Here is a 25501-nt window from a genome sequence, read left to right as displayed (position 1 = left end):
ACCCAACCCTAGTGACATAGCATGCCGCTGCCATAACCCTAGAAGCTACTATTGATAATGTGGTGACATACAGACACTTTAAATACAGCGACATACAATTTGTGTTTGCTGGTCCCTTAATAAACCTCTGAAAATGCACTCAGAATGTGTCTTAAACCTTACGGAGATCTTGGTAAATATGTAGATGAACAAGTACAGGATGGCAAGATAGATCTGGATCCTCCTTCCTGCAAAATGTTTGCGCAAGTTTTCAGGCATGGTGGTGACCTGTACAGAACAGAAGGATGTCATTGTGCTTCCTCAGATAATGGGCAGGTTGTGTACATGATGCCTTTTGTCTTACCCCACCGGTTAGGTAGATCGGGAGAACTAACCAGGCCAGGACCAGCACACAGAACAGACCCTGCAGGAAATAATAATAATTATATCTACACAAACCTGTTCCCTTGTTCCCTGAAAACACTTATTTGGGTCTTTTGTACACCGCCACACAGACAATTCAGATCCCTTTAGGTCTACTGTCTCATGACAGATAAAAGAACTTTAAGCCTTAAAGAAGAACTCCACGCTAGGCAAAAAATCACCCATTAGTACACCCCCCTACACAAAACACTAAATACAATTTTGAAAATCCTGACCATTTAGGAGAAAAGTCCAATTTGATTTTTATGACCTCATCTCTGTAATTCAAAAGAGAACAGCATCTGCTCTGCCAAGGAGGATGTGTAACAGCAAAGATTACATCATATCCTCTCCTTTTTCTCTGTGCAGTAAAAGGAAACTACAGATCCCATAAACCACATGGAATTGTAGTGAATGTGGGTGGTTACATTAGGCCTGTACATGTTGAATGTGTTTGAGAGTCTCGGTCTGCCCACCACTGTAAGAGGGGCTGAATTACATCTCTGCTTCCTGGAGGAAGAACTACAGAAGGGATGTGCCAATACCAGTGGTTGGGGTAATAGAGGACATAGCAGCCACCGATCTTACAACAGGAAACCAAAGAGAATTAACGGTTTGATTTGAAAAGGAATAGGCTATTTCAGAGCAACTTATGAGTGAACCAGAAGATGGAAGACATAGTCAGTGAAAGAAGGAAATAAGCAACAAAAGACGTTTATGCCCAGAGTTCTGCTTTAACAAAAAAAAAAAAAGAGGCTTCTGGCCAAGCAGAGGGCATTGCCGCTCTAGCTCAGTGGTGTATACCCAACCCTAGCACCATAGCAAGCTGCTGCCATATGTCCAGAAGCTACTATTGATAATGTGGTGACATACAGACACTTTAAATACAGCAACATGCAATTTGTGTTTGTTGGTCCCTTAATAAACCTCTGAAAATGCACTCAGAATGTGTCTTAAACCTTACAGAGATCTTGGTAAATATGTAGATGAACAAGTACAGGATGGCAAGATAGATCTGGATCCTCCTTCCTCCAAAACGTTTTTGCAGGTATTCAGGCATGGTGGTGACCTGTACAGAACAGAAGGATGTAATTGTGCTTCCTCAGATTATGGGTAGGTTGTGTACATGATGCCTTTTGTCTTACCCCACCGGTTAGGAGAACCAACTAGGCCAGGACCAGCACACAGAACAGACCCTGCAGGAAATAATAATTACACTCACCAGCCACTTTATTAGGTACACCTGCTCAATTGCTTGGTGACACAAATTTCTAATCAGTCAAGCACATGGCAGCAATTCAATGCCTTTAGACTTCTAGATGTGGTGAAGACAAGCATCAGAATGGGGAAGAAAGAGGATTTAAGTGACTTTGAACGTGGCATGGTTGTTGGTGCCAGACGGGCTAGTCTGAGTGTTTCAAAAATTGCTGAACTACTGGGATGTTCACACACAACCATCTCTAGGGAAATTGAGACTCATCAGACCAGGCAACATTTTTCCAATCTTCTATTGTCCAATTTTGGTGAGCCTGTGCGAATTGTAGCCTCTGTTTCCTGTTTTTAGCTGAAAGGAGTGGTCTTCTACTGCTCTGGTCCATCTGCTTCAAGGTTCGACGTGTGTTCAGAGATGGATTCTGCATACCTTGGCTATAATGAATGGTTATGAGCTACTGTTGCCTTTCTATCATCTCCAACCAGTCTGCCCAATCTCCTCTGACATCAATAAGGCATTTTCATCCACAAAACTGCCACTCACTGGATATTTTCTGTTATTTTTTTGTATACAAGAGTTTACTACCACGTTAACAGTGAAAGGGGGTAATAAAAAGTTAGCAATAGCAGCTCATACATTTACAGTTGTGGCCAAAATTATTCAACCCCCACTGAAATTGAGTGTTTTGGCCAGTTTGACATTGCTTTTGATCATTCAGTCATCTTGCTTACATTTACATTAAAGAGGCACTTGTAGGTCAGACAAATATAACATAACAGTTATAATGAAATAACCACAAATGTCTTTTCTGTGCTCACAGCATTATCAGTTTTATTCAACCCCCAAGTGACATTCAATCTTAGTACTTAGTACAGCATCCTTTTACAGTTATAACAGCTTTTAAACGTGAAGCATAGCTTGACACAAGTGTCTTGCAGCGATCTACGGGTATCTTCGCCCATTCTTCATGGGCAAAGGCCTCCAGTTCAGTCACATTCTTAGGCTTGCGCACTGCAACTGCTTTCTTTAAGTCCCACCAGAGGTTCTCAATCGGATTTAAGTCTGGTGACTGCGATGGCCACTCCAAAATGTTCCAGCCTTTCCTCTGCAACCATGCTCTAGTGGACTTGGAGGTATGCTTGGGATCATTGTCCTGTTGAAAGGTCCAACGTCTCCCAAGCCTCAGGTGTGTGACGGACTGCATCACGTTTCCATCCAATATCTCCTGGTACTGAAGAGAATTCATGGTACCTTGCACACGCTGAAGCTTCCCTGTACCTGCAGAAGCAAAACAGCCCCAAAGCATGATTGACCCTCCACCATGCTTCACAGTAGGCAAGGTGTTCTTTTCATCATAGGCCTTGTTCTTCCTCCTCCAAACATAGCGTTGATCCATGGGCCCAAACAGTTCTAATTTTGTTTCATCAGTCCACAGAACACTATCCCACAACTTTTGTGGTTTGTCCACATGGCTTTTGGCATACTGCAGTCGACTCTTCTTATTCTTTGGAGACAGCAAGGGGGTACGCCTGGGAGTTCTGGCACGGAGGCCTTCATTACGCAGTGTGCGTCTTATTGTCTGGGCTGAAACTTCTGTACCCACATCTGACAAATCTTTTCTCAGTTCCTCAGCAGTCACACGGGGACTTCTCTCCACTCTACGCTTCAGGTAGCGCACAGCAGTCGAAGTCAGCATCTTCTTTCTGCCACGACCAGGTAGCGTTTCAACAGTGCCCTTTGCCTTGAATTTGCGAATGATGCTTCCTAAGGTGTCTCTTGGTATGTTTAACATCTTTGCAATCTTCTTATAGCCATTGCCCTTCCTGTGAAGAGAAATCACCTCTTCTCTTGTCTTCCTGGACCATTCTCTTGCCTTCACCATGTTTGTAACCACACCAGTAAATGTCTAGAAGGAGCTGAGTATCACAGTCATTTTAAAGCTGCCTAATTGGTGCTTATTATGCTTGATTGCTGCTCGGTGACATCCACAGGTGTTTTCAATACCTGATGGAAAGCACCTGTATGAACCTCTGTTCTTCAGAGTGGTAGTCTTTAAGGGGTTGAATAATTGTGGCAATGAAGAAACCACATAAGAACCATTTACTACTGTATTACATAAACAATTGATGTCATTTTAGTTGCATTTGGGTAGTTACAACGTCCTTGTAGGATTTGATTCTGAATACAATTCCAAATGTACACTATAGTCCCTAAACCCCTTTACAGCATTGGGGGTTGAATAATTTTGGCCACAACTGTATATTGACAGGTCATCTTTGATTACTTGCCCTCCAGAATATTTACCCCCCTTCCTGACCAGGCCATTCTTACGATACAGCACTGTGTTACTTTAACTGACAATTGCGCACTCATGCAACTCTGTACATACCGTAAATGAAATAGAGCTTTCTTTCGATGGTATTTGATCATCTCTGCGGTCTTTATTTTTTGCACTATAAACAAAAAAAGACCAACAATTTCGAAAAAAAAATTAAAAATACATTTTTGACTGTTCGCTATAAAACATATCCAGTGAAAAAACAAAATTCTTCATAAATGTAGGCCAAAATGTATTCTGCTACGTCTTTGCTAAAAGAAAAATCACATCAAGTGTATAATTGGATTACATGAAAGTTACAGCGCCTAAAAATGGCAGTATATATAGTGGAATTTTTATTTTTTTTACTAGTAATGGCGGTGATCAGCATCTTATAGCGGAACTGCGGCAGGCATTCTGACACTGGGGGACGGGACGGGACTTACTAACTGCCACCCCAATGACACTAATACAGTGATCAGTGCTAATAAAAAGCACTGATACTGTGCTAATGACACTGGGGAAAAAGGGGTTAACATATGGGGCGAACAAAGGGTAACTGTGTGCGTTTTACTACGGAGACATGCTTTGCAGAGAAATACAAAGCAGCATGTCCTGAGAGAGATCTGTGTTTACACACAGGGCTCTGCAAACGATCACTAAGCCCTCGCTGAGAATCGCCAGCTGGGACCTGGTGATTGACATGTCCAGTAGCCAATAGCGGCGTGGGTGGCGCCGTGCACGCCCCCATGCCCCGAAATGCAAGTCACGTATATTTACATGACTATGCAGCAGTACTTCTGCTATAGGGTGGCGGGCAAGTGGTTAAAGCTGACCTCCAGGTTTCAATTGAAATAGTTCATTTGGACCAAGGTGATTCAAACTAATTTAGTTAACAATTGCAGTGTCTGGGAACGCTGTATAAACTGAATGCAGCCTCAGCTATATACAGTATACAGTACAGTGTTTTCCCGCAGTGAGACGAGACCTTCCCATCTCAATCCAAAAGTCGGATTGAGCGCTGCTCAGCCAGAGGAAGCTTTGTATTCTAGGTATTAATACAAAGCTTCCTCTGATTGGCTGAGGTGAAGTTCATGACATCAGACATCCTAGAGTACAAAGCGTCCTTTGATTGGCTGAGGTGGAGTTCATGACATCAGACATCCTAGAGTACAAAGTGTCCTCTGATTGGCTGAGGTGGAGTTCATGACATCAGACATCCTAGAGTACAAAGCTTCCTCTGATTGGCTGAGGTGGAGTTCATGACATCAGACATCCTAGAGTACAAAGCTTCCTCTGATTGGCTGAGGTGGAGTTCATGACATCAGACATCCTAGAGTACAAAGTGTCCTCTGATTGGCTGAGGTGGAGTTCATGACATCAGACATCCTAGAGTACAAAGTGTCCTCTGATTGGCTGAGGTGGAGTTCATGACATCAGACATCCTAGAGTACAAAGTGTCCTCTGATTGGCTGAGGTGGAGTTTATGACATCAGACATCCTAGAGTACAAAGCTTACTCTGAATGGCTGAGCAGCGCTCAGCCCAACTCAATTTTCTTCTGGGAATGGGACAGGAAGGTCTTGGCCCACTGACAGAATGTAGTCCTATATACTGTATATAGCGGAGGGGTCTATTCCTTGGAGAATTATATATCCGAAAGCTCAAAATGCCAAGCATGAGAATGGCAGGCAAATATGTTTGGTGAGTGCATACCTAAGAGGGGAGCATGGCACAACTTCAGATTGTTTCACTAATATGCACATGGTGATTATTGGAATATGAAGATAAATTAACCTCACGTGGTGATCACAAAAAATAGACTGAATTATTTGGACTTTTCCTGCGTTTATACATTTTGAAAACTATTTGTTTGAGTTTTAGCGTTGCATTAATATTTTATAGAATATTATTTTGATATTTTCTGCACTTAGTTCAATGTGGCAGCATGTTATGAGATGTGTACCTTTTTTTGATTCACATTTATATATTCGCAGTGCAGTTTGTTTTTGAGGGTTTATACCTTAAAATATTTTTTTTGGATACAAATCTGTTTACACCTGCCTGTAGGTGCATGCACTTACCAACTTTGAATCCACTCCGGTCACATGATCGCACAGCTCCAGCTCCCATGTCCGTGAGTAGCTGCCACAGAGGAGAGGAGTGAGTGCCAACAACAGCCAAGTCATGGGAATCTGTAAGTGAGATCGTGGCTCCCAGAAGTCCATGGTCCAGCGTTCCCTGAGCATTTGGGCAGGCGGGATAAGATGCCTTTACATCTACTTTGAAGTAGTATTACACCCTTAGCGTGTAGTTTAACACATTTAGCCAAATCAAAAATTCTCTAGTAATCTATGTTAAAGTTCCTACCCCAGCACTTTCAGTTCACAACCTTCAATGGTGCTGGTTTCTGCTCTCCCAGTGCTGCTTCCCTAAATTTCCATCCTTCACAAGGAAAGAGTTAACAGTGCACATTGCAATCTCCAGCCAATCTGTTAACCTTGAGAAGACGTGGAAGGTCTTTCCATCCTAGTCTATGCTATTATTGCACACAGTGTAGAGACACAATTCTAGCCCCTGCATGCAAGGGCAGTTCCATAGGATGCCGCAAGAGGAAGGAGCCACTCTGAATCAGAAAACCTGGGGCAGTGATCATGGCAATAGCTCAAACTGGAACATAGGGAAGGATTAAAAGCTGAAGAAACTGCACTAAGTAAGTGATTAAATCAGCTGCAGAAAGTGCTTAAACTGAAAGTTTAACCTACAGCCTTTTTAAAAGGAGCTGGCAGCAGCGTTTCTAAAACCCTTTGTCAATTAGCACCTGAACCACTGAACAAACTCACACCAGATGTGCACACACACTATACTGCCAAAAAGTATTGTGACCCTCCACCAAATCATTGGATTCAGGTGTTCCAATCACCTCCATGGACACAGGTGTAAATAATCAAGCACCTAGGCACGCAGACTGCTTCTACAGACATTGGTGAAAGAATGGGTCGCTCTCAGGAGCTCAGTGACTCCAAGCGTGGTACCGTGATAGGTTGTCACCTGTGTAATCCGTGACATTTCCTGGCTACTAAATATTCCACAATCAACTGTTAGTGGGATTATAACAAAGTGGAAGCAACTGGGAACAACAGCAACTCAGCCACAAGTGGTAGGCCACAGAAAATGACAGAGCGGGGTCAGCACATGCTGAAGCGCACAGTGCGCAGAGGTCACCAACTGTCTGCAGAGTCAATAGATAAAGATCTCCAAACTTGGTGTGTCCTTTAGATTAGAACAGCAGTGTGTAGAGAGCTTCATGGAATGGGTTTCCATGGCTGAGCAGCTGCATCCAAGCCTTACATCACCAAGTGCAATGCAAAGCGTCGGATGCAGGGGTGTAAAGCACGCCGCCACTGGACTCTAGAGCAGTGGAGACGTGTTCTCTGGAGTGACCAATCACGCTTCTCTGCCTGAAAATCTGATGACCGTGTCTGGGTTCGGCGATTGCCAAGAGCACGGTACTTGCCTGACTGCATTGTGCCAAGTGTAAAGTTTGGTGGAGGGGGGATGATGTTGTGGGGTTGTGTTTCAGGGGTTGGGCTTGGCCCCCTAGTTTCCGTGAAGGGAATTCTTAAGGCGTCAGCATACCAAGACATTTTGGACAATTTCATGCTCCTAAGTTTGTGGGAAGTTTGGCCCCTTCCTGTTCCAACATGACTGCACACCAGTGCACAAAGCAAGGTCCATAAAGACATGGAGGAGCCAGTTTGGGGTGGAGGAACTTGACTGGCCTGCACAGAGTCCTGACCTCAACCCCATAGAACACCTTTGGGATGAATTAGAGAGGAGACTGTGAGCCAGGCCTCCTCCCCCGACATCAGTGCCTGATATCACAAATGTGCTTCTGGAAGAATGGTCCAACCTTCCCATAGACACCCTCCTAAACCTTGTGGACGTCCTTCCCAGAAGAGTTGAAGCGGTTATAACTGCAAAGGGCGGGGCCAACTCAATATTGAACCCTATGGACCAAGACTGGGGGGCCATTAAAGCTCGTGTGTGTGTGTGTGTAAAGACAGGCCGACCAATACTCTTGGCAATATAGTGCATGTGAACCCAGGCTTAAACTCACAAGTGTGGGTCCACTATGGGACCACAGCATAGCCACTTCCCTTCAGTGTGCACACTCTCCACGTGGGCACTAAAGTACAAGCCTAATACCCACCCTTTTTTTTTTTTTTTTCAAGCACTTACTGCAAAGACCACTAACAGAAATCAGCACAAAATAGGTACACACACTTATCAGCCCTCTTAGGAAAGGGACCTCTGTAAACAGAAACCAAAAACACACAAGCAGCACAGACTTTGAATTACTTTAAGATAGGTTTGTCCTGTGGTCAAATACACAAAACTTTAAAACTTGCAGTTTCTTAGATGTGTACCTTTGCAAATCTTGCAATGCCATATAAATGTGATGCCAGTACTGCAATAACTATAAGCTATTCAACATAAGAAAAATAATTTAATATAATATACAGAGCTGTTTCTGTATAACCACTATATTAGGTAATAAAATAAATGATATGGTTTAGTTCCTGATATACAGTATATCTCACCTTTAGCCCATCATTTGTACAAGAGCTTGGCATTTAACTATAACTTTTCATAAAACTATTAAAATGGTCACCGGGATAACCCCTGTATTTGTATTGTCCAAAACCAGAGAACGATTCAATTGTTGTATAGGCAGTGCAGGTCAGAAACCACATTATTTGCATAAATTAGAACATAATTTGGTTATTTTTGTGTATCCAGTTCCACTGAAATCATGTCAATGGGCATCCTCAGTCAGTGCTGGCAGCAGGTCAGCCACAGAGTCTACATAGAAGTCAGGGACCAGAGAGAGGGAGCCGCTGTCTTGGTAGGCCTTTGCATCTTCCAGACTAGAAAAGCCTGTGAGGGTCAGGAGTGTGCGGATGCCACACGTAGAACCCATCTGAATGTCTGTGTCCAGGCGATCGCCCACCATGACAGTCCTTGAGGGATCCAGACCACATTCTTTGACCACGCAGTCATACAGGAATGAGTTGGGTTTTCCGATAACCTGGGCTTTGCGATGAGCAGCAGTTTCCACCGCTCGTACCAAGCAACCAGTTCCTGCAATGACAACACAAGAAATGTATTTATTTATTTTTTAATTAAAATTTCCAAGGTCCACAACCTGCCTAATCACACAGAAAACCTTTTATGCAGCAAAAAGCATTTGGAGAATAACTTTACAATCCAAAGTGGTCTTTTTTCCCAACCTGACCATTTCTTTTTAACCACTTGCCTACCGGGCACTTATACCCCTTCCTGCCCAGGCCAATTCCCAGCTTTCAGAGCTGTCACACTTTTGCATCACCACGCAATTGTCATTCACACTGTACACATACAGTCATGGCCGAAATTGTTGGCACCCTTGATATTTTTCCTGAAAATCAAGTATTTCACACAAAAAAGGTATTGCATTAACACATGTTTTGCTATACACATGTTTATTCCCTTTGTATGTATTGGAACAAATATAAAACAGAGGCAGAAAAGCAAATATGACATAATGTCACACAAAACCCCAAAAATGGGCTGGACAAAAGTATTGGCACCCTTAACTTAATATTTGGTTGCACACCCTTTGGAAAACATAACTGAAATCAGTCGCTTCCTATAACCATCAATAAGCTTCTGACACCTCTCACCCGGAATTTTGGACCACTCTTCCTTTGCAAACAGCTCCAGGTCTCTCTTATTGGAAGGACACCTTTTCCCAACAGCAATTTTAAGATCTCTCCACAGGTGTTCAATGGGATTTAGATCTGGGCTCATTGCTGGCCACTTCAGAACTCTCCAGCGCTTCTTTGCCATCCATTTCTGAGTGCTTTTTGACGTATGTTTGGGGTCATTGTCCTGCTGGAAGACCCAGGATCTTGGACGCAAACCCAGCTTTCTGACACTGGGCCCTACAGTGCGACCCAAAATCCTTTGGTAATCCTCAGATTTCATGATGCCTTGCACACAGTCAAGGCACCCAGTGCCAGAGGCAGCAAAACAACCCCAAAACATCATTGAACCTCCACCATATTTTACCGTAGGTACTGTGTTTTGTTCTTTGTAGGCCTCATTCCGTTTTCGGTAAACAGTAGAATGATGTGCTTTACCGAAAAGCTCTATCTTGGTCTCATCTGTCCACAAGACGTTTTCCCAGAAGGCTTTTGGCTTACTCAAGTACATTTTGGCAAACTGTAGTCTTGCTTTTTTATGTCTCTGTGTCAGCAGTGGGGTCCTCCTGGGTCTCCTGCCATAGCGTTTCATTTCATTTAAATGTCGACGGATAGTTCGCGCTGACACTGATGCTCCCTGAGCCTGCAGGACAGCTTGAATGTCTTTGGAACATGTTTGGGGCTGCTTATCCACCATCCGGACTATTCTGCGTTGCAATCTTTCATCAATTTTCCTCATCCGTCCACGACCAGGGAGATTAGCTACAGTGCCATGGGTTGCAAACTTCTTGATAATGTTGCGCACTGTGGACAAAGGCAAATCTAGTTCTCTGGAGATGGACTTGTAACCTTGAGATTGTTGATATTTTGCCACAATTTTGGTTCTCAGGTCCTCAGACAGTTCTCGTCTCCTCTTTCTGTTGTCCATGCTTAGTGTGGCACAGACAGACACACAATGCAAAGGTTAAGTGAACGTCTCTCCTTTTTATCTGCTTTCAGGTGTGATTTCTATATTGCCCACACCTGTTACTTGCCCCAGGTGAGTTTACAGGAGCATCACATGCTTGTAACATTCTTATTTATCCGCAGTTGTGAAAGGGTGCCAATACTTTTGTCCAGCCCATTTTTGGAGGTTTGTGTGACATTATGTCGAATTTGCTTTCTTTCCTCCCTTTTTTTGTTTTGTCCCAATACACACAAAGGGAATAAACATGTGTATAGCAAAACATGTGTTAATGCAATACGTTTCGTGAGAAATACATGATTTCCTGGAGAAATATCAAGGGTGCCAACAATTTCGGCCATGACTGTATGAAATTTTTATCATTTTTTGAGACAGATAGAGGTTTCTTTTGATGGTATTTAATCACCTCTGGGTTTTTAATTTTTTGCTAAACAAACCAAAAACTGAAAATTTTGAAAACAAAATTGTTTTTTCTTAGTTTTTGTTATAAAATTTTGTGAATAAGTGATTTTTCCTCCTCCACTGATGTGCACTAATGAGGCTGCAGTGATGGGCGCTGATAGGTGGCACTGATGGCAATTGACAGGCATCACTGATGGGCACTGATAGGTGGTACTGATGGTCACTGGCATTGATGGACACTGACAGGTGACACTGCTGGGCCTACACTGATCATCAGGGCACACTGAGGAATGCCGATTACTGGCTCTCCTCTCCTCTGTCAGCGTGACAGCTCGTGAGGAGAGAAATGCCGATAACCGGCATTTACCTATTTACACGCGATCAGCTGTGATTGGACACAGCTGATCACATGACCAAGCCGACGTCTTCGGCTCTTTCTGTTGATCGGTGCTCCGCTGAACCGAGGGACACAGAGCAGCACCAATCACTGCATGCCCCCGAAGCCACGCATGCGCGGTTAGAGTGGGAGGACATCATAAGACATCCTCCCAGAACGAGAGAACCGCCTTGCGCCCATCATTTCCTTATATGGCGGGCAGGAGGCGGTTAAAGAGAAAGTACAGTATTTTCAGATTCCACTTACAAAATGAATTGGCATAGTAATTGTGTAACATCATCTTGACAACATGATTGGTCCATAAACCCAGCCTTACATACTGGAGGCACACATTGCATACTTGGCAAGTTGCATATTGTTTGAACGGATATAAGAGGAGACATTTGTGAACAGGGTGTTGGCTAATGCCTAGCTGCCAAGCAAATAGAACATGTGTTCATAAATGGCACCTAAACCTCTGAGGGAAGCCTGTGAGCACAGAGGTACAACCACTTCCTCTGTCATAATGATTTAGCAGATTTGACCTTTCCTGATTAGGACTTGGCAGTTACCAGACACCAGCTTCCTCGCAATACGATCACCTTGTATAGTCATGTTCTGGGTCCTCCAAGCACCCAAAGCATATTAGATCATGTACAAGGTCATTCTGTTAGACAATGGTGACATTTAAAGTGATAGTCCACTCTTTGGAAAGGGGGGGGGGGGGGGGGAGGGGAATAATGCCACCACATTAAAGGATAAGTTCACCTTTTGCCCAAAAATGATAAAAGCACATTTTTTTGCAGGTAAAAAAAAAAGTGCATTTATTATTTTTGCCTGCAAACCATTGCACCTTTAAGAAAACAGAACTGCATTTTGTATTCTTTTTGCATTGTAACCTGCAGAGCATTGCAACTGCAGTCAGCAGATCATGTGTGCAACGCACAGCCTCCTATGAAAGTACAGACCCATGGAGCTGGAGGAAGTAATCAATGGAATAATCCATTTAGATCAATGCACAAGGGGGAGGGAATCATGCGCATACATCTTACCTCCCTCTGCTGTATATGACCAGGGTTACATATACCAGAGTAGCAGAGGGGATCATGGCGACACCTCTGAACCACTCTCCCTGAACTATGTTTTATATATCCAACAGGGATGATGAAAGAAACTCTGACCTCCCCCTAATCAATGAGCAGAGTTCTAATACCAGAAATGCAGGTCATGGCAGCATCTCTGACCTCCATCTGCCTATGATCAGTGTTCTTATATACTTGGGGGGGGGGGGGGGGGGGGCAGGGGGAAAACAAAGTTCCACAGTTGGCACCTTTTGGGGCGAGCAGGCACCCACTCCCACTTCCAGCTCAGTTTGCTGCGGCAAACCGAGCTGGAGGTTTGGGCCCTCCCGCAGCCCATTCAGAAAGTGCAGTAGGTAACCAGCGGTGAAGCCACAAGGCTTCACTGCCAGATTCCCATAGTTAAGATGGCGGTGCCAGCACCCAACAACCAACTGAAGAATCAGCTAGGGGTGAAGACCGGAATCCTGGACAGGTAAGTGCCCCAGTATTAAAAGTCAGCAGCTACAGTATTTGTAGCTGCTGACTTAATTTTTTTGTCTGGGACGTGGTGGGGGCCAGAACTCCGCTTTAAGGCAGCATGACCCTATCTATGCTCAGTGTTCTATAAACCAGAGGGGGGTCTCAATGGCACTCCTGACCTGCCCAGTGTTCTATACATCAGAGAGGGGCCATGAAGACACCCTTTCCTGCCCATCTATGGCAACTGTTATATGTACCAGAGGAAGGGAAATTTTGGCAACACCTCTGACCCTGCCAGTGTTCTTCACACCAGAGGCAAGTCAATAGCAACACCTTCGACCTCATCCTATGGCAAGAGATTAATTATATATCTGGCTCTCAATCAGAAGAGGTCAAGTCGAAACCTCTGGCCCATCCAGTGTTATTAAGCAGTGGGGGTCACGGTGGCAACTCTGACCTGACCAGTGTTTCATACACAGAAGGGGAGCCATGGTGGCACCTCTGCCCGGCCATATTATATATCTATCTCAGAGGAGGGGATCACAGAGACACCTCCAACCTTGCCAGTGTCCCTTTCAATGAAGGCCTGCTCCCCCATATGTACCTCTCCTGGAAAGAAGGCTCGGTACAAGGGATGGCTTGCCCACCTCACCCAATGTACCCCCCCCCCCAATAGGAATAACTTGCCCCCCCTCCCCTCAATGGCCTAAACCCCCCGGCCCCCTTATGTACCTCTCCTGGAAACAAGGCTCCCCCACATGTACCTCTCCTGGAAACAAGGCTCCCCCACATGTACCTCTCCTGGAAACAAGGCTCCCCCACATGTACCTCTCCTGGAAACAAGGCTCGGTACAAGGGATGGCTTGCCCACCTCACCCAATGTACCCCCCCCAATTGGGATAACCTGCCCCCCCCTCCCCTTGATGGCCTGGGCCCCCTTATGTACCTCTCCTGGAAAGAAGGCTCCCCCATATGTACCTCTCCTGGAAAGAAGGCTCCCCCATATGTACCTCTCCTGGAAAGAAGGCTCCCCCATATGTACCTCTCCTGGAAAGAAGGCTCGGTACAAGGGATGGCTTGCCCACATCACCCAATGTACCCCCTCCCCCCGATAGGGATAACCTGCTCCCACCCCTCCCCTCGATGGCCTGGACCCCCCCCCGGCCCCCTTATGTACCTCTCCTGGAAAGAAGGCTTGGTACAAGGGATGGCTTGCCCACCTCACCCCATGTACCCCCCAATAGGGATAACCTGGCCCCCCCCTCCCCTCGATGGCCCAGACCCCCTGGCCCCCTTCGTAGCGGGCACAGCCCAGAACCCCCTGGCCCCTTTCATGGCGGGCACGGCTGGAACCCCTTTGTGGCGGGCACGGCCCGGAACCCCCTGGCCCCCAGTCGTGGCGGGCACGGCCCGGAACCCCCTGGCCCCCAGTCGTGGCGGGCACGGCCCGGAACCCCCTGGCCCCCAGTCGTGGCGGGCACGGCCCGGAACCCCCTGGCCCCCAGTCGTGGCGGGCACGGCCCGGAACCCCCTGGCCCCCAGTCGTGGCGGGCACGGCCCGGAACCCCCTGGCCCCCAGTCGTGGCGGGCACGGCCCAGACCCCCTTCGTACCAGGGATGGCCCGGCCCCCCTCCAGGGGCAGCCTGGTGTCAGTGTTGGTGGCGATGAAGAGGCAGGCGGGGTCCTGTAGGTAGTGCAGAGCTCGGGTCAGTTTCATGTAGTTGAAGTTCTCATCGAAGCCGACCACCACCGCCCTGACCTCGGGGTCCCGGCTGAGGTCCGCCCAGTCCTTCATCCCCCCGGTGACCGGGTCCGCTCCTTGCCCCAGGTGAGGGATGCCGGCCGCCGCCAGCTCCTGGCTCAGAGCGCCCCCTCCAATCAGGAAGACCTTCCCCCGGAGCCGGGCCGTGTCCCGCAGGTAGAGCGCCGTGCAGTAGGCCGTCCCGAACACCTCCCCGGGCTCGGCGGAGAAGCCCAGGCGGCCCAGCTTGTCGGAGTACATGGCCCGGGTCTTCGTGCTGTTGTTGGTGAGGTAGAACACCCGCTTGCCGCTCCGCTTCAGCTCGTTCACCAGCTCCGGGGCCCCCTGGACTGCCTCATCTCCCCGCCACAAGACGCCGTCACAGTCGAAGAGCACCGTGTCCACCGAGACCAGGAAGCGGCGGGAGAGCTCTCCGTTCAGGCGCACGCACTTGGAGGCGGCCATATTCATTCTGAGGGCAGCCTGTCCTCATGTCTGCCCGTTCCAGCACACCATTGGCTTACGGTGGAATCACAGTGGCCGCTGATTGGTGGAGGCGGGAGACTGTAGGCTCAGCTGTTCTCTCTAGAGGGGTCGGGCTACGGTGATAGGATTGGGTTGTCCTTAGCAACCGGCTGTGAGGGCAGAGCTATGGGCGCAGCCATTGCTGATACTGGCACCACTCACAAGTCCGCCACATGAAACAAGCATGAAGCGAGTGAAGTCAGATTACAGCCCTTAAAATGGACTTTGCTACAAAAATGAAATGTCCACTTTGGGTTCACAGCTCCCTCATCCCCAAAATGCATCAAACAGAAATAAAAACTGTGCATGAAAAATATTGTTTATATATTGACCTTACCTTCACCTCTACCCATGAAGCCTAAGTGAGAGTGGTGATACAATTCTAGGTAAGGTGCCAAGGAGAAGTCACCGTCCTAGGTGCCAAGGTGAGGTCACCGTCCTAGGTGAGGTCACCGTCCTACGTGCCAAGGAGAGGTCACCGTCCTAGGTGCCAAGGAGAGGTCACCGTCCTAGGTGCCAAGGAGAGGTCACCGTCCTAGGTGTCTAGGGAGGTCACCGTCCTAGGTGCCAAGGTGAGGTCACCCTCCTAGGTGCCAAGGTGAGGTCACCCTCCTAGGTGCCAAGGTGAGGTCACCCTCCTAGGTGAGGTCACCGTCCTAGGTGCCAAGGTGAGGTCACCGTCCTAGGTGCCAAGGAGAGGTCACCGTCCTAGGTGCCAAGGAGAGGTCACCGTCCTAGGTGTCTAGGGAGGTCACCGTCCTAGGTGCCAAGGTGAGGTCACCCTCCTAGGTGCCAAGGTGAGGTCACCCTCCTAGGTGCCAAGGTGAGGTCACCCTCCTAGGTGAGGTCACCGTCCTAGGTGCCAAGGTGAGGTCACCGTCCTAGGTGCCAAGGAGAGGTCACCGTCCTAGGTGCCAAGGTGAGGTCACCGTCCTAGGTGTCTAGGTGAGGTCACCGTCCTAGGTGTCTAGGTGAGGTCACCGTCCTAGGTGCCAAGAAGAGGTCACCATCCTAGGTGTCTAGGTGAGGTCACCATCCTAGGTGCCAAGGTGAGGTCACCGTCCTAGGTGCCAAGGTGAGGTCACCGTCCTAGGTGAGGTCACCGTCCTAGGTGCCAAGGTGAGGTCACCGTCCTAGGTGTCTAGGTGAGGTCACTGTCCTAGGTGCCAAGCAGAGGTCACCGTCCTAGGTGTCTAGGTGAGGTCACCGTCCTAGGTGCCAAGGAGAGGTCACTGTCCTAGGTGCCAAGGAGAGGTTACCCTCCTAGGTGCCAAGGTGAGGTCACCGTCCTAGGTGCCAAGGAGAGGTCACCCTCCTAGGTGCCAAGGAGAGATCACCCTCCTAGGTGCCAAGGAGAGGTCAGCTTCCTAGGTGTCTAGGTGAGGTGACTGTCCTAGGGGAGGTCACCTTCCTAGGTGTATAGGGAGGTCACCGTCCTAGGTGCCAAGGTGAGGTCACCATCCTAGGTGCCAAGGTGAGGTCACCCTCCTAGGTGCCAAGGTGAGGTCACCGTCCTAGGTGCCAAGGTGAGGTCACCGTCCTAGGTGTCTAGGTGAGGTCACCGTCCTAGGTGCCAAGGAGAGGTCACCGTCCTAGGTGTCTAGGTGAGGTCACCGTCCTAGGTGCCAAGAAGAGGTCACCATCCTAGGTGTCTAGGTGAGGTCACCATCCTAGGTGCCAAGGTGAGGTCACTGTCCTAGGTGCCAAGGTGAGGTCATTGTCCTAGGTGAGGTCACCGTCCTAGGTGCCAAGGTGAGGTCACCGTCCTAGGTGTCTAGGTGAGGTCACTGTCCTAGGTGCCAAGCAGAGGTCACCGTCCTAGGTGTCTAGGTGAGGTCACCGTCCTAGGTGCCAAGGAGAGGTCACTGTCCTAGGTGCCAAGGAGAGGTTACCCTCCTAGGTTCCAAGGTGAGGTGACCGTCCTAGGTGCCAAGGAGAGGTCACCCTCCTAGGTGCCAAGGAGAGATCACCCTCCTAGGTGCCAAGGAGAGGTCACCTTCCTAGGTGTATAGGGAGGTCACCGTCCTAGGTGCCAAGGTGAGGTCACCATCCTAGGTGCCAAGGTGAGGTCACCGTCCTAGGTGCCAAGGTGAGGTCACCGTCCTAGGTGCCAAGGTGAGATTTTTGCTGACAAGATCTCGGGCATTGCTGAGTACCCAAAATCTGACAAGAAGGTTTCACTTCCAAATCAAGCATCTTATCATGAGATTTTGTGTACTCAGCAATGGGATCTTGCCAGAAAATATGGTGACATCACCCTCAACTAGGCACCAAGGTTGGTAACATCACCCACATTTAGGAACATCACCCTCACCTATACACCAAGGATGGTGACATCACCTTCACCTAGGAACCAAGGGTGGTGACATCGCCCTCACCTAGGCAACTAGGATGGTGACATCACCCTCACCTAGGCATCAGGGATGGGGACATCACCCTCACCTAGGCACATGGGTTGGGGACATCGCCCTCACCTAGGCACATGGGTTGGGGACATCGCCCTCACCTAGGCATCTAAGATGGTGACATCATCCCCACCTAGGCACCTAGGATGGTGACATAGCCCTCCCCTAGGCACCAGGGGTGGTGACATCGCCCTCACCTAGGCATCAGGGGTGGTGACATCGCCCTCACCTAGGCACCAGGGACGGTGACATCGCCCTCACCTAGGCACCAGGGGTGGTGACATCGCCCTCACCTAGGATGGTGACATCGCCTTCACCTAGGCAGCAGGGGTAGGCTTCCCTAAATAAATGAGTTTTCAAGGATCACCTAAAGGAGGCGAGCACGGGAGGAGCTAACAAGGGAACTGGAGAGCAGGAGGTCTTGAGAGGAGTGGATTTTTCATTTGGGTACAGGGTTGCATAACTGCACAATTACGTTAAAGCGGAGTTCCACCCAAAAGTGGGAACTCAGCTTTTATGCCTCCTCCCCTCCACTGCCACATTTGGCACTTTTTTTTTTTTCGGGAGGGTACTTAGTTTTGAGATGTACCAACTTCCAGGCTCACTTCACAGTCCCAGAGGACTGGGGCCATTCACAAAGCGCAGCACGCTTCGCGCATGCGCAGTAGGAACCCAGCTGTGAAGCCGCAAGGCTTTACTACTAGTTTGCCTTAGTCAAGATGGTGGCGCCAGCACCTGACAGACGATTGAAGAAAAGGCTTGGGGTGAGGCCACTGCTGGATCCCTGGACAGGTAATCGCCCTAATATTAAAGTCAGCGGCTGCAGTATTTGTAGCCGCTGACTTTTAATTTAAACATTTTTTTTTTTGGTTGGGGGGGGGGCTGGGGGCCGGAACTCTGCTTTAGGGTATCACAGTGCTGAACAGCAAAAACTGGCCTGGTCATGAGGGTGGGTAAAATATTCCAGGGCTGCCTATGGCATTATTCACAAAGTTATATTTTATGCACATTCCCATTATATGGTCCAGCACAGCAGCTCCGTGTTCCTTGATATGATATTGAACTCTATGGGTTTTAATTGATGAAAGCAGCAGTATCCTCCAAACTCTCAACCATCCTCCGCCCATATCAGACATGGCCGCCGCGCCTTCTATAGCCTTCGGCGTCCTCAACGTGCCCCGCCTACCCCCTTCCAGGGGCAGCCGTCCTCCTCCGTTGTTATGACGACACGGTCGTAAAGCCGCCATTTTGCGCCGTGCTCCAGCCGCTGTGCGCTCGTTTCGTTGCGACAGAGGAGGAGAAGTCAGCCCTGGCTGGGATGAGCTCGGAGCCGGGGGTGGGGGAGTCGGAGGAAGCAGCTCCTAGCAGTCCGCTCATCCTGACCGAGCCCGCGGCGGCCCTCATCAGCCACTACAGGGAGGAAGGTGAGCGCGCACCCGACACCCGGGCACGGGTGGTGGGTTATTGAAGCTGCACGTGTGGGCGGGGCTTGTGTTTGTTTATTTTGACAGCTTCACTTTTTTGTTTGTTTTTGACAGTTTTAGGAAAATCAATTTATCTTCATGTGAAATAAAAGTGTTTCTGCTTTTCTTTATGAATTCCCGCAGATGTCAGATGGCAGGACGTGCATGTTCAGAGGCCAGGCGATTGGCATTTTAAATGGTCTCCATGGAAACGTGTCTGATGTGCCGGGAGCGCGTGCGTTTTTATGTGGCGGGAGCGCGTGCGTTTTTATGTGGCGGGAGCGCGTGCGTTTTTATGTGGCGGGAGCGCGTGCGTTTTTATGTGCCGGGAGCATGTGCGTTTGTGTCGGGAGCGCGCTCGTTTTTATGTGCAGGGAGTGTGCGCGTTTTATATGTGTCGGGAGCGCGATCGGAAACGCCACCTTAACTTTCCGGAGAGTTTGTGGAACGGCTGTGTCCCCACCTGCTGACCGTTATCGCCAAAATTAAAGAATTTCCCAAATGGTGAGTTGTCACCAGAACAGGAAATAGAGGGGAAATCTTCCAATGGGGACACTAGTTCTGGTGACACCCAGGGATTCCTTCACTTTGGAGGGATTTCCTTTCACTTCCTGTTTTGCTATGGGACAGGAAGTGAAGGGAAATCTCCCCCATGGTACACATGGTATAACAGGGGTTATAACCCTCCCTTAATTTATTCAAGATGGGGAAAAATATTTTGCATTCCATTCTACTTTAAAGTATAACTAAAGGCAAAACGTTTTTCTTTAGTTTTGGACAGTTTCATCCGCTCCTTTGGACCTGTTTGCTGCTATCACGGCAAGTGAAAGTAAACCCCAAATTTTGGGTTGTCACCAGAACAGGAAATAGAGGGGAAGTTTTCCAGTGGGGACACTAGTTCTGGTGACAAACACAGATTCTTTCCTTTTGCAGGGATTTCCTCTCACTTCCTGTTTTGGCTATGGGACAGGAAGTGAAAAGAAATCTCTCCCTATGGTACACAGATGGCAAAAAAAACAACTGACAGGGCTTATAACCCTCCCTTACTCTATTCAAGATTGGGGGAAAATATTTTGTATTCCATTCTACTTTAAAGTATAACTAAAGGTGAAACTTTTTTTTCTTTTAGTTTTGGACAGAATGGAGAGGGATTAGGACCCCGGTCAGGTTTTTATTGCTGTCTGTGTCCCTGTCGGAGAGATTCACCCGCTCTATTGGACCCGTTTGCTGTTATCACTACAAGTGAAACCCAAAATTTTGGGTTGTCACCAGAAAAGGAAATAGAGGGGAAATCTTCCAGTGGGGATACTAGTTCTGGTGACTCTCTCATTTTGCAGGGATTTCCTCTCACTTCCTGTTTTGGCTATGGGACAGGAAGTGAAAAGAAGTCCCCTCCAATGGGACAAAAAAGGCAAAAAATTTACAGGTGTAGGGAGCGCGATCGGAAACGCCACGTTAATTTTCCGGAGAGTTTGAGGAACGGCTGTGTCCCCACCTGCTGACCGTTATCGCCAAACATAAAAGAATTTCCCAAGTTTTGAGTTGTCCCCAGAACAGGAAATAGAGGGTAAATCTCCCAATGGGGACACTAGTAATCCCAATGGGGATTCCTTCACCTTTGAGGGATTTCCTCTCACTTCTTGTTTTGGCTATGGGACAGGAAGTGAAAGGAAATCTCCCCCTATGGGACACAAAGGGCACAAAAACTGACAGGGCTTATAACCCTCCCTTACTCTATTCAAGATTGGAGGAAAATATTTTGCATTCCGTTCTACTTTAAAGTATAATTGAAAGCAAAACTTTTTTCTTTAGTTTTGGACAGAATGGAGAGGGATTAGGACCCCTGTCAGGTTTTTATTGCTGTCTGTATCCCTGTCAGAGAGATTCACCCGCTCTGTTGGACCCGTTTGCTGCTATCACTGCAAGTGAAAATAAACACAACATTTTGGGTTGTCATCAGAACAGGAAATAGAGGGGAAATCTTCCAATGGGGACAATAGTTCAAAATAATTCCTTCATTTTGCAGCGATTTCATCTCACTTCCTGTTTTGGCTATGGGACAGGAAGTGAAAGGAAGTCTCCCCCCAAGGGCAAAAAACTGACATATGCGTTTTTGCTGCATTTCTACTACTTTTTTTTTTTTTACAGACCGTGTGATTGAAAAACGCACCGCTGGGGAGCGTTTCTGCCACCTTTTTCATTGATTTCAATGGGGAGGTGCTTTTTTTTCACCACGTCAAACCTGCAGCAAGCAGTATTTTAAAAAACGCACCCACCCGACCCACAATGGATCAGTGTGAAGAGTTCCATAGGAATACAAGGTCACGTGTTTTTCTTTCGTTTTTTTTTTTTTACGCAAAAGCGGAAGAAAAACAGATCGGTGTGAAAACAGCCTTACTCCATCCAAAATGGAAAATAAATTGCCTTTCTATTCTACTTTAAAGTGGACCCAAAGGGAAGATGCTCACGGTCCCAATGCATCCTTGGTGGCATCGTCTCTTGTGTGCTGGGTTTCGGCCATCTTCATTGGCCCGGCTTTGGATGACATCACTCTTGCACAGGAGCTAGTCATCTCGGCACATAGGATTGGCCCGGTCTTGGATGACATCACTCCTGCACAGGAGCTAGTCATCTCGGCACACAGGATTGGCCCGGTCTTGGATGACATCACTCCTGCACAGGAGCTAGGCATCTCGGCACACAGGATTGGCCCGGTCTTGGATGACATCACTCCCGCACAGGAGCTAGTCATCTCGTCACACAGGATTGGCCCGGTCTTGGATTACATCACTCCCGCACAGGAGCTAGTCATCTCGTCACACAGGATCGGTCCGGCTTTGGATGACGTCATTTCAGCACACAGGATTGGCCCTGCTTTGGATGACATCACTCCTGCACAGGAGCTAGTCATCTCGGCACACAGGATTGGCCCTGCTTTGGATGACATCACTCCTGCACAGGAGCTAGTCATCTCGGCACACAGGATTGGCCCTGCTTTGGATGACATCACTCCTGCACAGGAGCTAGTCATCTCGTCACACAGGATTGGCCCGGTCTTGGATGACATCACTCCTGCAAGGAGCTAGTCATCTCGTCACACAGGATCGGTCCGGCTTTGGATGACATCACTCCCGCACAGGAGCTAGTCATCTCGTCACACAGGATCGGTCCGGCTTTGGATGACATCACTCCTGCACAGGAGCTAGTCATCTCAGCACACAGGATTGGCCTAGCTTTGGATGACATCGCTCCTGCACAGGAGCTAGTCATCTCGTCACACAGGATTGGCCCTGCTTTGGATGACATCACTCCCGCACAGGAGCTAGTCATCTCGTCACACAGGATTGGCCCTGCTTTGGATGACATCACTCCTGCACAGGAGCTAGTCATCTCATCACACAGGATCGGTCTGATCTTGGATGACATCACTCCTGCAAGGAGCTAGTCATTTCAGCACACAGGATTGGCCCTACTTTGTATGACCTCACGCCTGCACAAGAGCTAGTCATCTCGGCACACAGGATCGGTCTGATCTTGGATGACATCACTCCTGCAAGGAGCTAGTCATTTCAGCACACAGGATTGGCCCTACTTTGTATGACCTCACGCCTGCACAGGAGCTAGTCATCTCGGCACACAGGATTGGCCTAGCTTTGGATGACATCACTCCCGCACAGGAGCTAGTCATCTCGTCACACAGGATTGGTCCAGCCTTGGGTGACATCACTCCTGCACAGGAGCTAGTCATCTCATCACACAGGATTAGCCCGGCTTTGGATGACATCACTTCTGCAAGGAGCTAGTCATTTCAGCACACAGGATTGGTCCTGCTTTGGATGACATCACTCCTGCACAGGAGCTAGTCATCTCGTCACACAGGATTGGCCTAGCTTTGGATGACATCACTCCCGCACAGGAGCTAGTCATCTCGGCACACAGGATTGGCCTAGCTTTGGATGACATCACTCCCGCACAGGAGCTAGTCATCTCGTCACACAGGATTGGTCCGGCCTTGGATGACATCACTCCTGCACAGGAGCTAGTCATCTCGGCACACAGGATTGGCCTAGCTTTGGATGACATCACTCCTGCACAGGAGCTAGTCATCTCGTCACACAGGATTGGTCCGGCCTTGGGTGACATCACTCCTGCACAGGAGCTAGTCATCTCATCACACAGGATTGGTCCGGCCTTGGGTGACATCACTCCAGCACAGGAGCTAGTCATTTCAGCACACAGGATTGGCCCTACTTTGTATGACCTCACTCCTGCACAGGAGCTAGTCACCTCAGCACACAGGATTGGTCTGACTTTGGATGACATCACTTCTGCACAGGAGCTAGTCATCTTGTCACACAGGATTGGTCCGGCCTTGGATGACATCACTCCTGCACAGGAGCTAGTCATCTCATCACACAGGATTGGCCCGGCCTTGGATGACATCACTCCTGCAAGGAGCTAGTCATTTCAGCACACCACACACGATTGGCCCTACTTTGTTTGACCTCACTCCTTCACAGGAGCTAGTCACCTCGGCACACAGGATTGGTCCGACTTTGCATGACATCACTTCTGCACAGGAGCTAGTCATCTCTGCACAAAGCACCCCCCCCCAGCGCCCCCAATACTCACCTAAGCCCCCTCTCAGTCCAGTGATGTGCACTGGAGTGTTGACTATCCCGAGACTCCCTCTCTTCATTGGCAGAGACAGCAGAGGGTGCCATTGGCTCCTGCTGCTGTCATTCACAGCCAGTGAGCCAATGAGAAGGTGGGGGGTGCCAAGCCGCGGCTCCATGTGTGAATGTACACACAGAGCAGCGGCTGCGAAATGCACTTTCTCGGGTGCCCCCAAAGCAAGCTGCTTGCTGTGAGGGTACCCAACAGGAGGGAAGGGCCAGGAACGCCGACAGGGGACCCGAGAAGAGGAGGCTCCGGGCTTCTCTGTGCAAAATCACTGCACACAGCAGGTAAGTATAGACATGTTAGTTTAAAAGAAATTAAAAAATAAGCCTTCAGAGTCACTTTAAAGTCTCATTCACACTTGTGGCTGGAGGGTGGCAAAAACAGGTGTTTGAGCCATTGTTTTACCACCCCACTTAACCCAAAACAGTGGATGGATGGGGTCGTATACACAACAAAAATGATACCCACAGGCAATACTGTTGCCAATTGCTACCCATTCAAATAAATGCAGGGGAGGGTGACATAACCATAGGATACATGGTTAAAACAGGAGGCGACACGTCACCTTCCTGCCGCCTGTCAAACACCCTCTGAAAAGCAGTCAGATACCAAACATGTCAAGCATTTAAAATGCACACCTGTGAAATGGTGTCAAACTACAGGACACAAAATAATCCATAGGTGATGCTATGAAAGCCTTTATAGGGCATCATTTTAGAGTTAATGCAAAACTAAAGGCATTTTTTTTTTGGATAGAGTAAGAGCGGGGTATAACCCCTATCAGGCTTTCTTTTGCCATCTGTATCCCTGCAATATATATATATTTTTTGTGTCGCATTGGGGAGATTTCCCTTCACTTCCTGTCCCATAGCTAAAACAGGAAATGAGAGGAAATCCCTGATTTCCCCTCTGTTATTCTATAAATAAAAACAAAGTGAGCGCTCTCCAGTACAGCAGCTAAAGCACTAAGGTAACCATATAAAAGCTCAAAAAACAAAATATATCAATAGAGTGTAGCGCTAATAAAACAGTCAAAGATGTAATCAGGATACAATCAAGATATAATAGTTCGTGAATAGATGATGATATACAGTCAGGTCCATAAATATTGGGACATCGACACAATTCTAACATTTATGGCTCTATACACCACCACAATGGATTTGAAATGAAACAAACAAGATGTGCTTAAACTGCAGACTGTCAGCTTAATTTGAGGGTATTTACATCCAAATCAGGTGAACGGTGTAGGAATTACAACAGTTTGCATATGTGCCTCCCACTTGTTAAGGGACCAAAAGTAATGGGACAATTGGTTTCTCAGCTGTTCCATGGCCAGGTGTGTGTTATTCCCTCATTATCCCAATTACAATGAGCAGATAAAAGGTCCAGAGTTCATTTCAAGTGTGCTATTTGCATTTGGAATCTGTTGCGGTCAACTCTCAAGATGAGATCCAAAGAACTGTCACTATCACTGAAGCAAGCCATCATTAGGCTGAAAAAACAAAACAAACCCATCAGAGAGATAGCAAAAACATTAGGCGTGGCCAAAACACCTGTTTGGAACATTCTTAAAAAGAAGGAACGCACCAGTGAGCTCAGCAACACCAAAAGACCCGGAAGACCACGGAAAACAACTGTGGTGGATGACCGAAGAATTCTTTCCCTGGTGAAGCAAACACCCTTCACAACAGTTGGCCAGATCAAGAACACTCTCCAGGA

The 25501-nt window shown here is 48.0% G+C and overlaps 2 protein-coding genes across 7 annotated transcripts in view; one reads left to right on the top strand and one right to left on the bottom strand.

Moving 5' to 3' along the window:
* Positions 1-8280: 8280 nt before the first annotated feature.
* PGP (phosphoglycolate phosphatase) lies at positions 8281-15236 on the bottom strand. Its single transcript, XM_089686790.1, has 2 exons — positions 14574-15236; positions 8281-9076 (listed from the first exon to the last, which is right to left on the bottom strand). The coding sequence occupies exons 1-2, from the start codon at positions 15172-15174 to the stop codon at positions 8751-8753; spliced, it is 927 nt and encodes a 308-aa protein (XP_089542916.1). The 5' UTR covers positions 15175-15236; the 3' UTR covers positions 8281-8750.
* Positions 15237-18870: 3634 nt separating this feature from the next.
* The window catches only part of E4F1 (E4F transcription factor 1), a 43400-nt gene continuing 36769 nt past the window's right edge, over positions 18871-25501 (top strand). For 3 of the 6 annotated variants that reach the window (XM_089686785.1, XM_089686784.1, XM_089686787.1), the window contains exon 1: positions 18871-19057. In XM_089686785.1, coding sequence (XP_089542911.1) covers positions 18952-19057 — 106 coding nt within the window. In that variant the 5' untranslated portion in view covers positions 18871-18951. The remainder of the gene's footprint in view (positions 19058-25501) is intronic. The other 3 variants (XM_089686783.1, XM_089686786.1, XM_089686781.1) reach the window with 2 other exon arrangements.

The sequence above is a fragment of the Staurois parvus genome, unplaced genomic scaffold (assembly GCF_062004578.1).
Source record: "Staurois parvus isolate SC_StPar_1 unplaced genomic scaffold, SC_StPar_1.0 ptg000412l, whole genome shotgun sequence".
In the NCBI taxonomy this organism is placed as follows: domain Eukaryota; kingdom Metazoa; phylum Chordata; class Amphibia; order Anura; family Ranidae; genus Staurois; species Staurois parvus.
The sequence above is the reverse complement of the archived record's forward strand: the minus strand, read 5'-3'. Positions and strand labels throughout refer to the sequence as shown.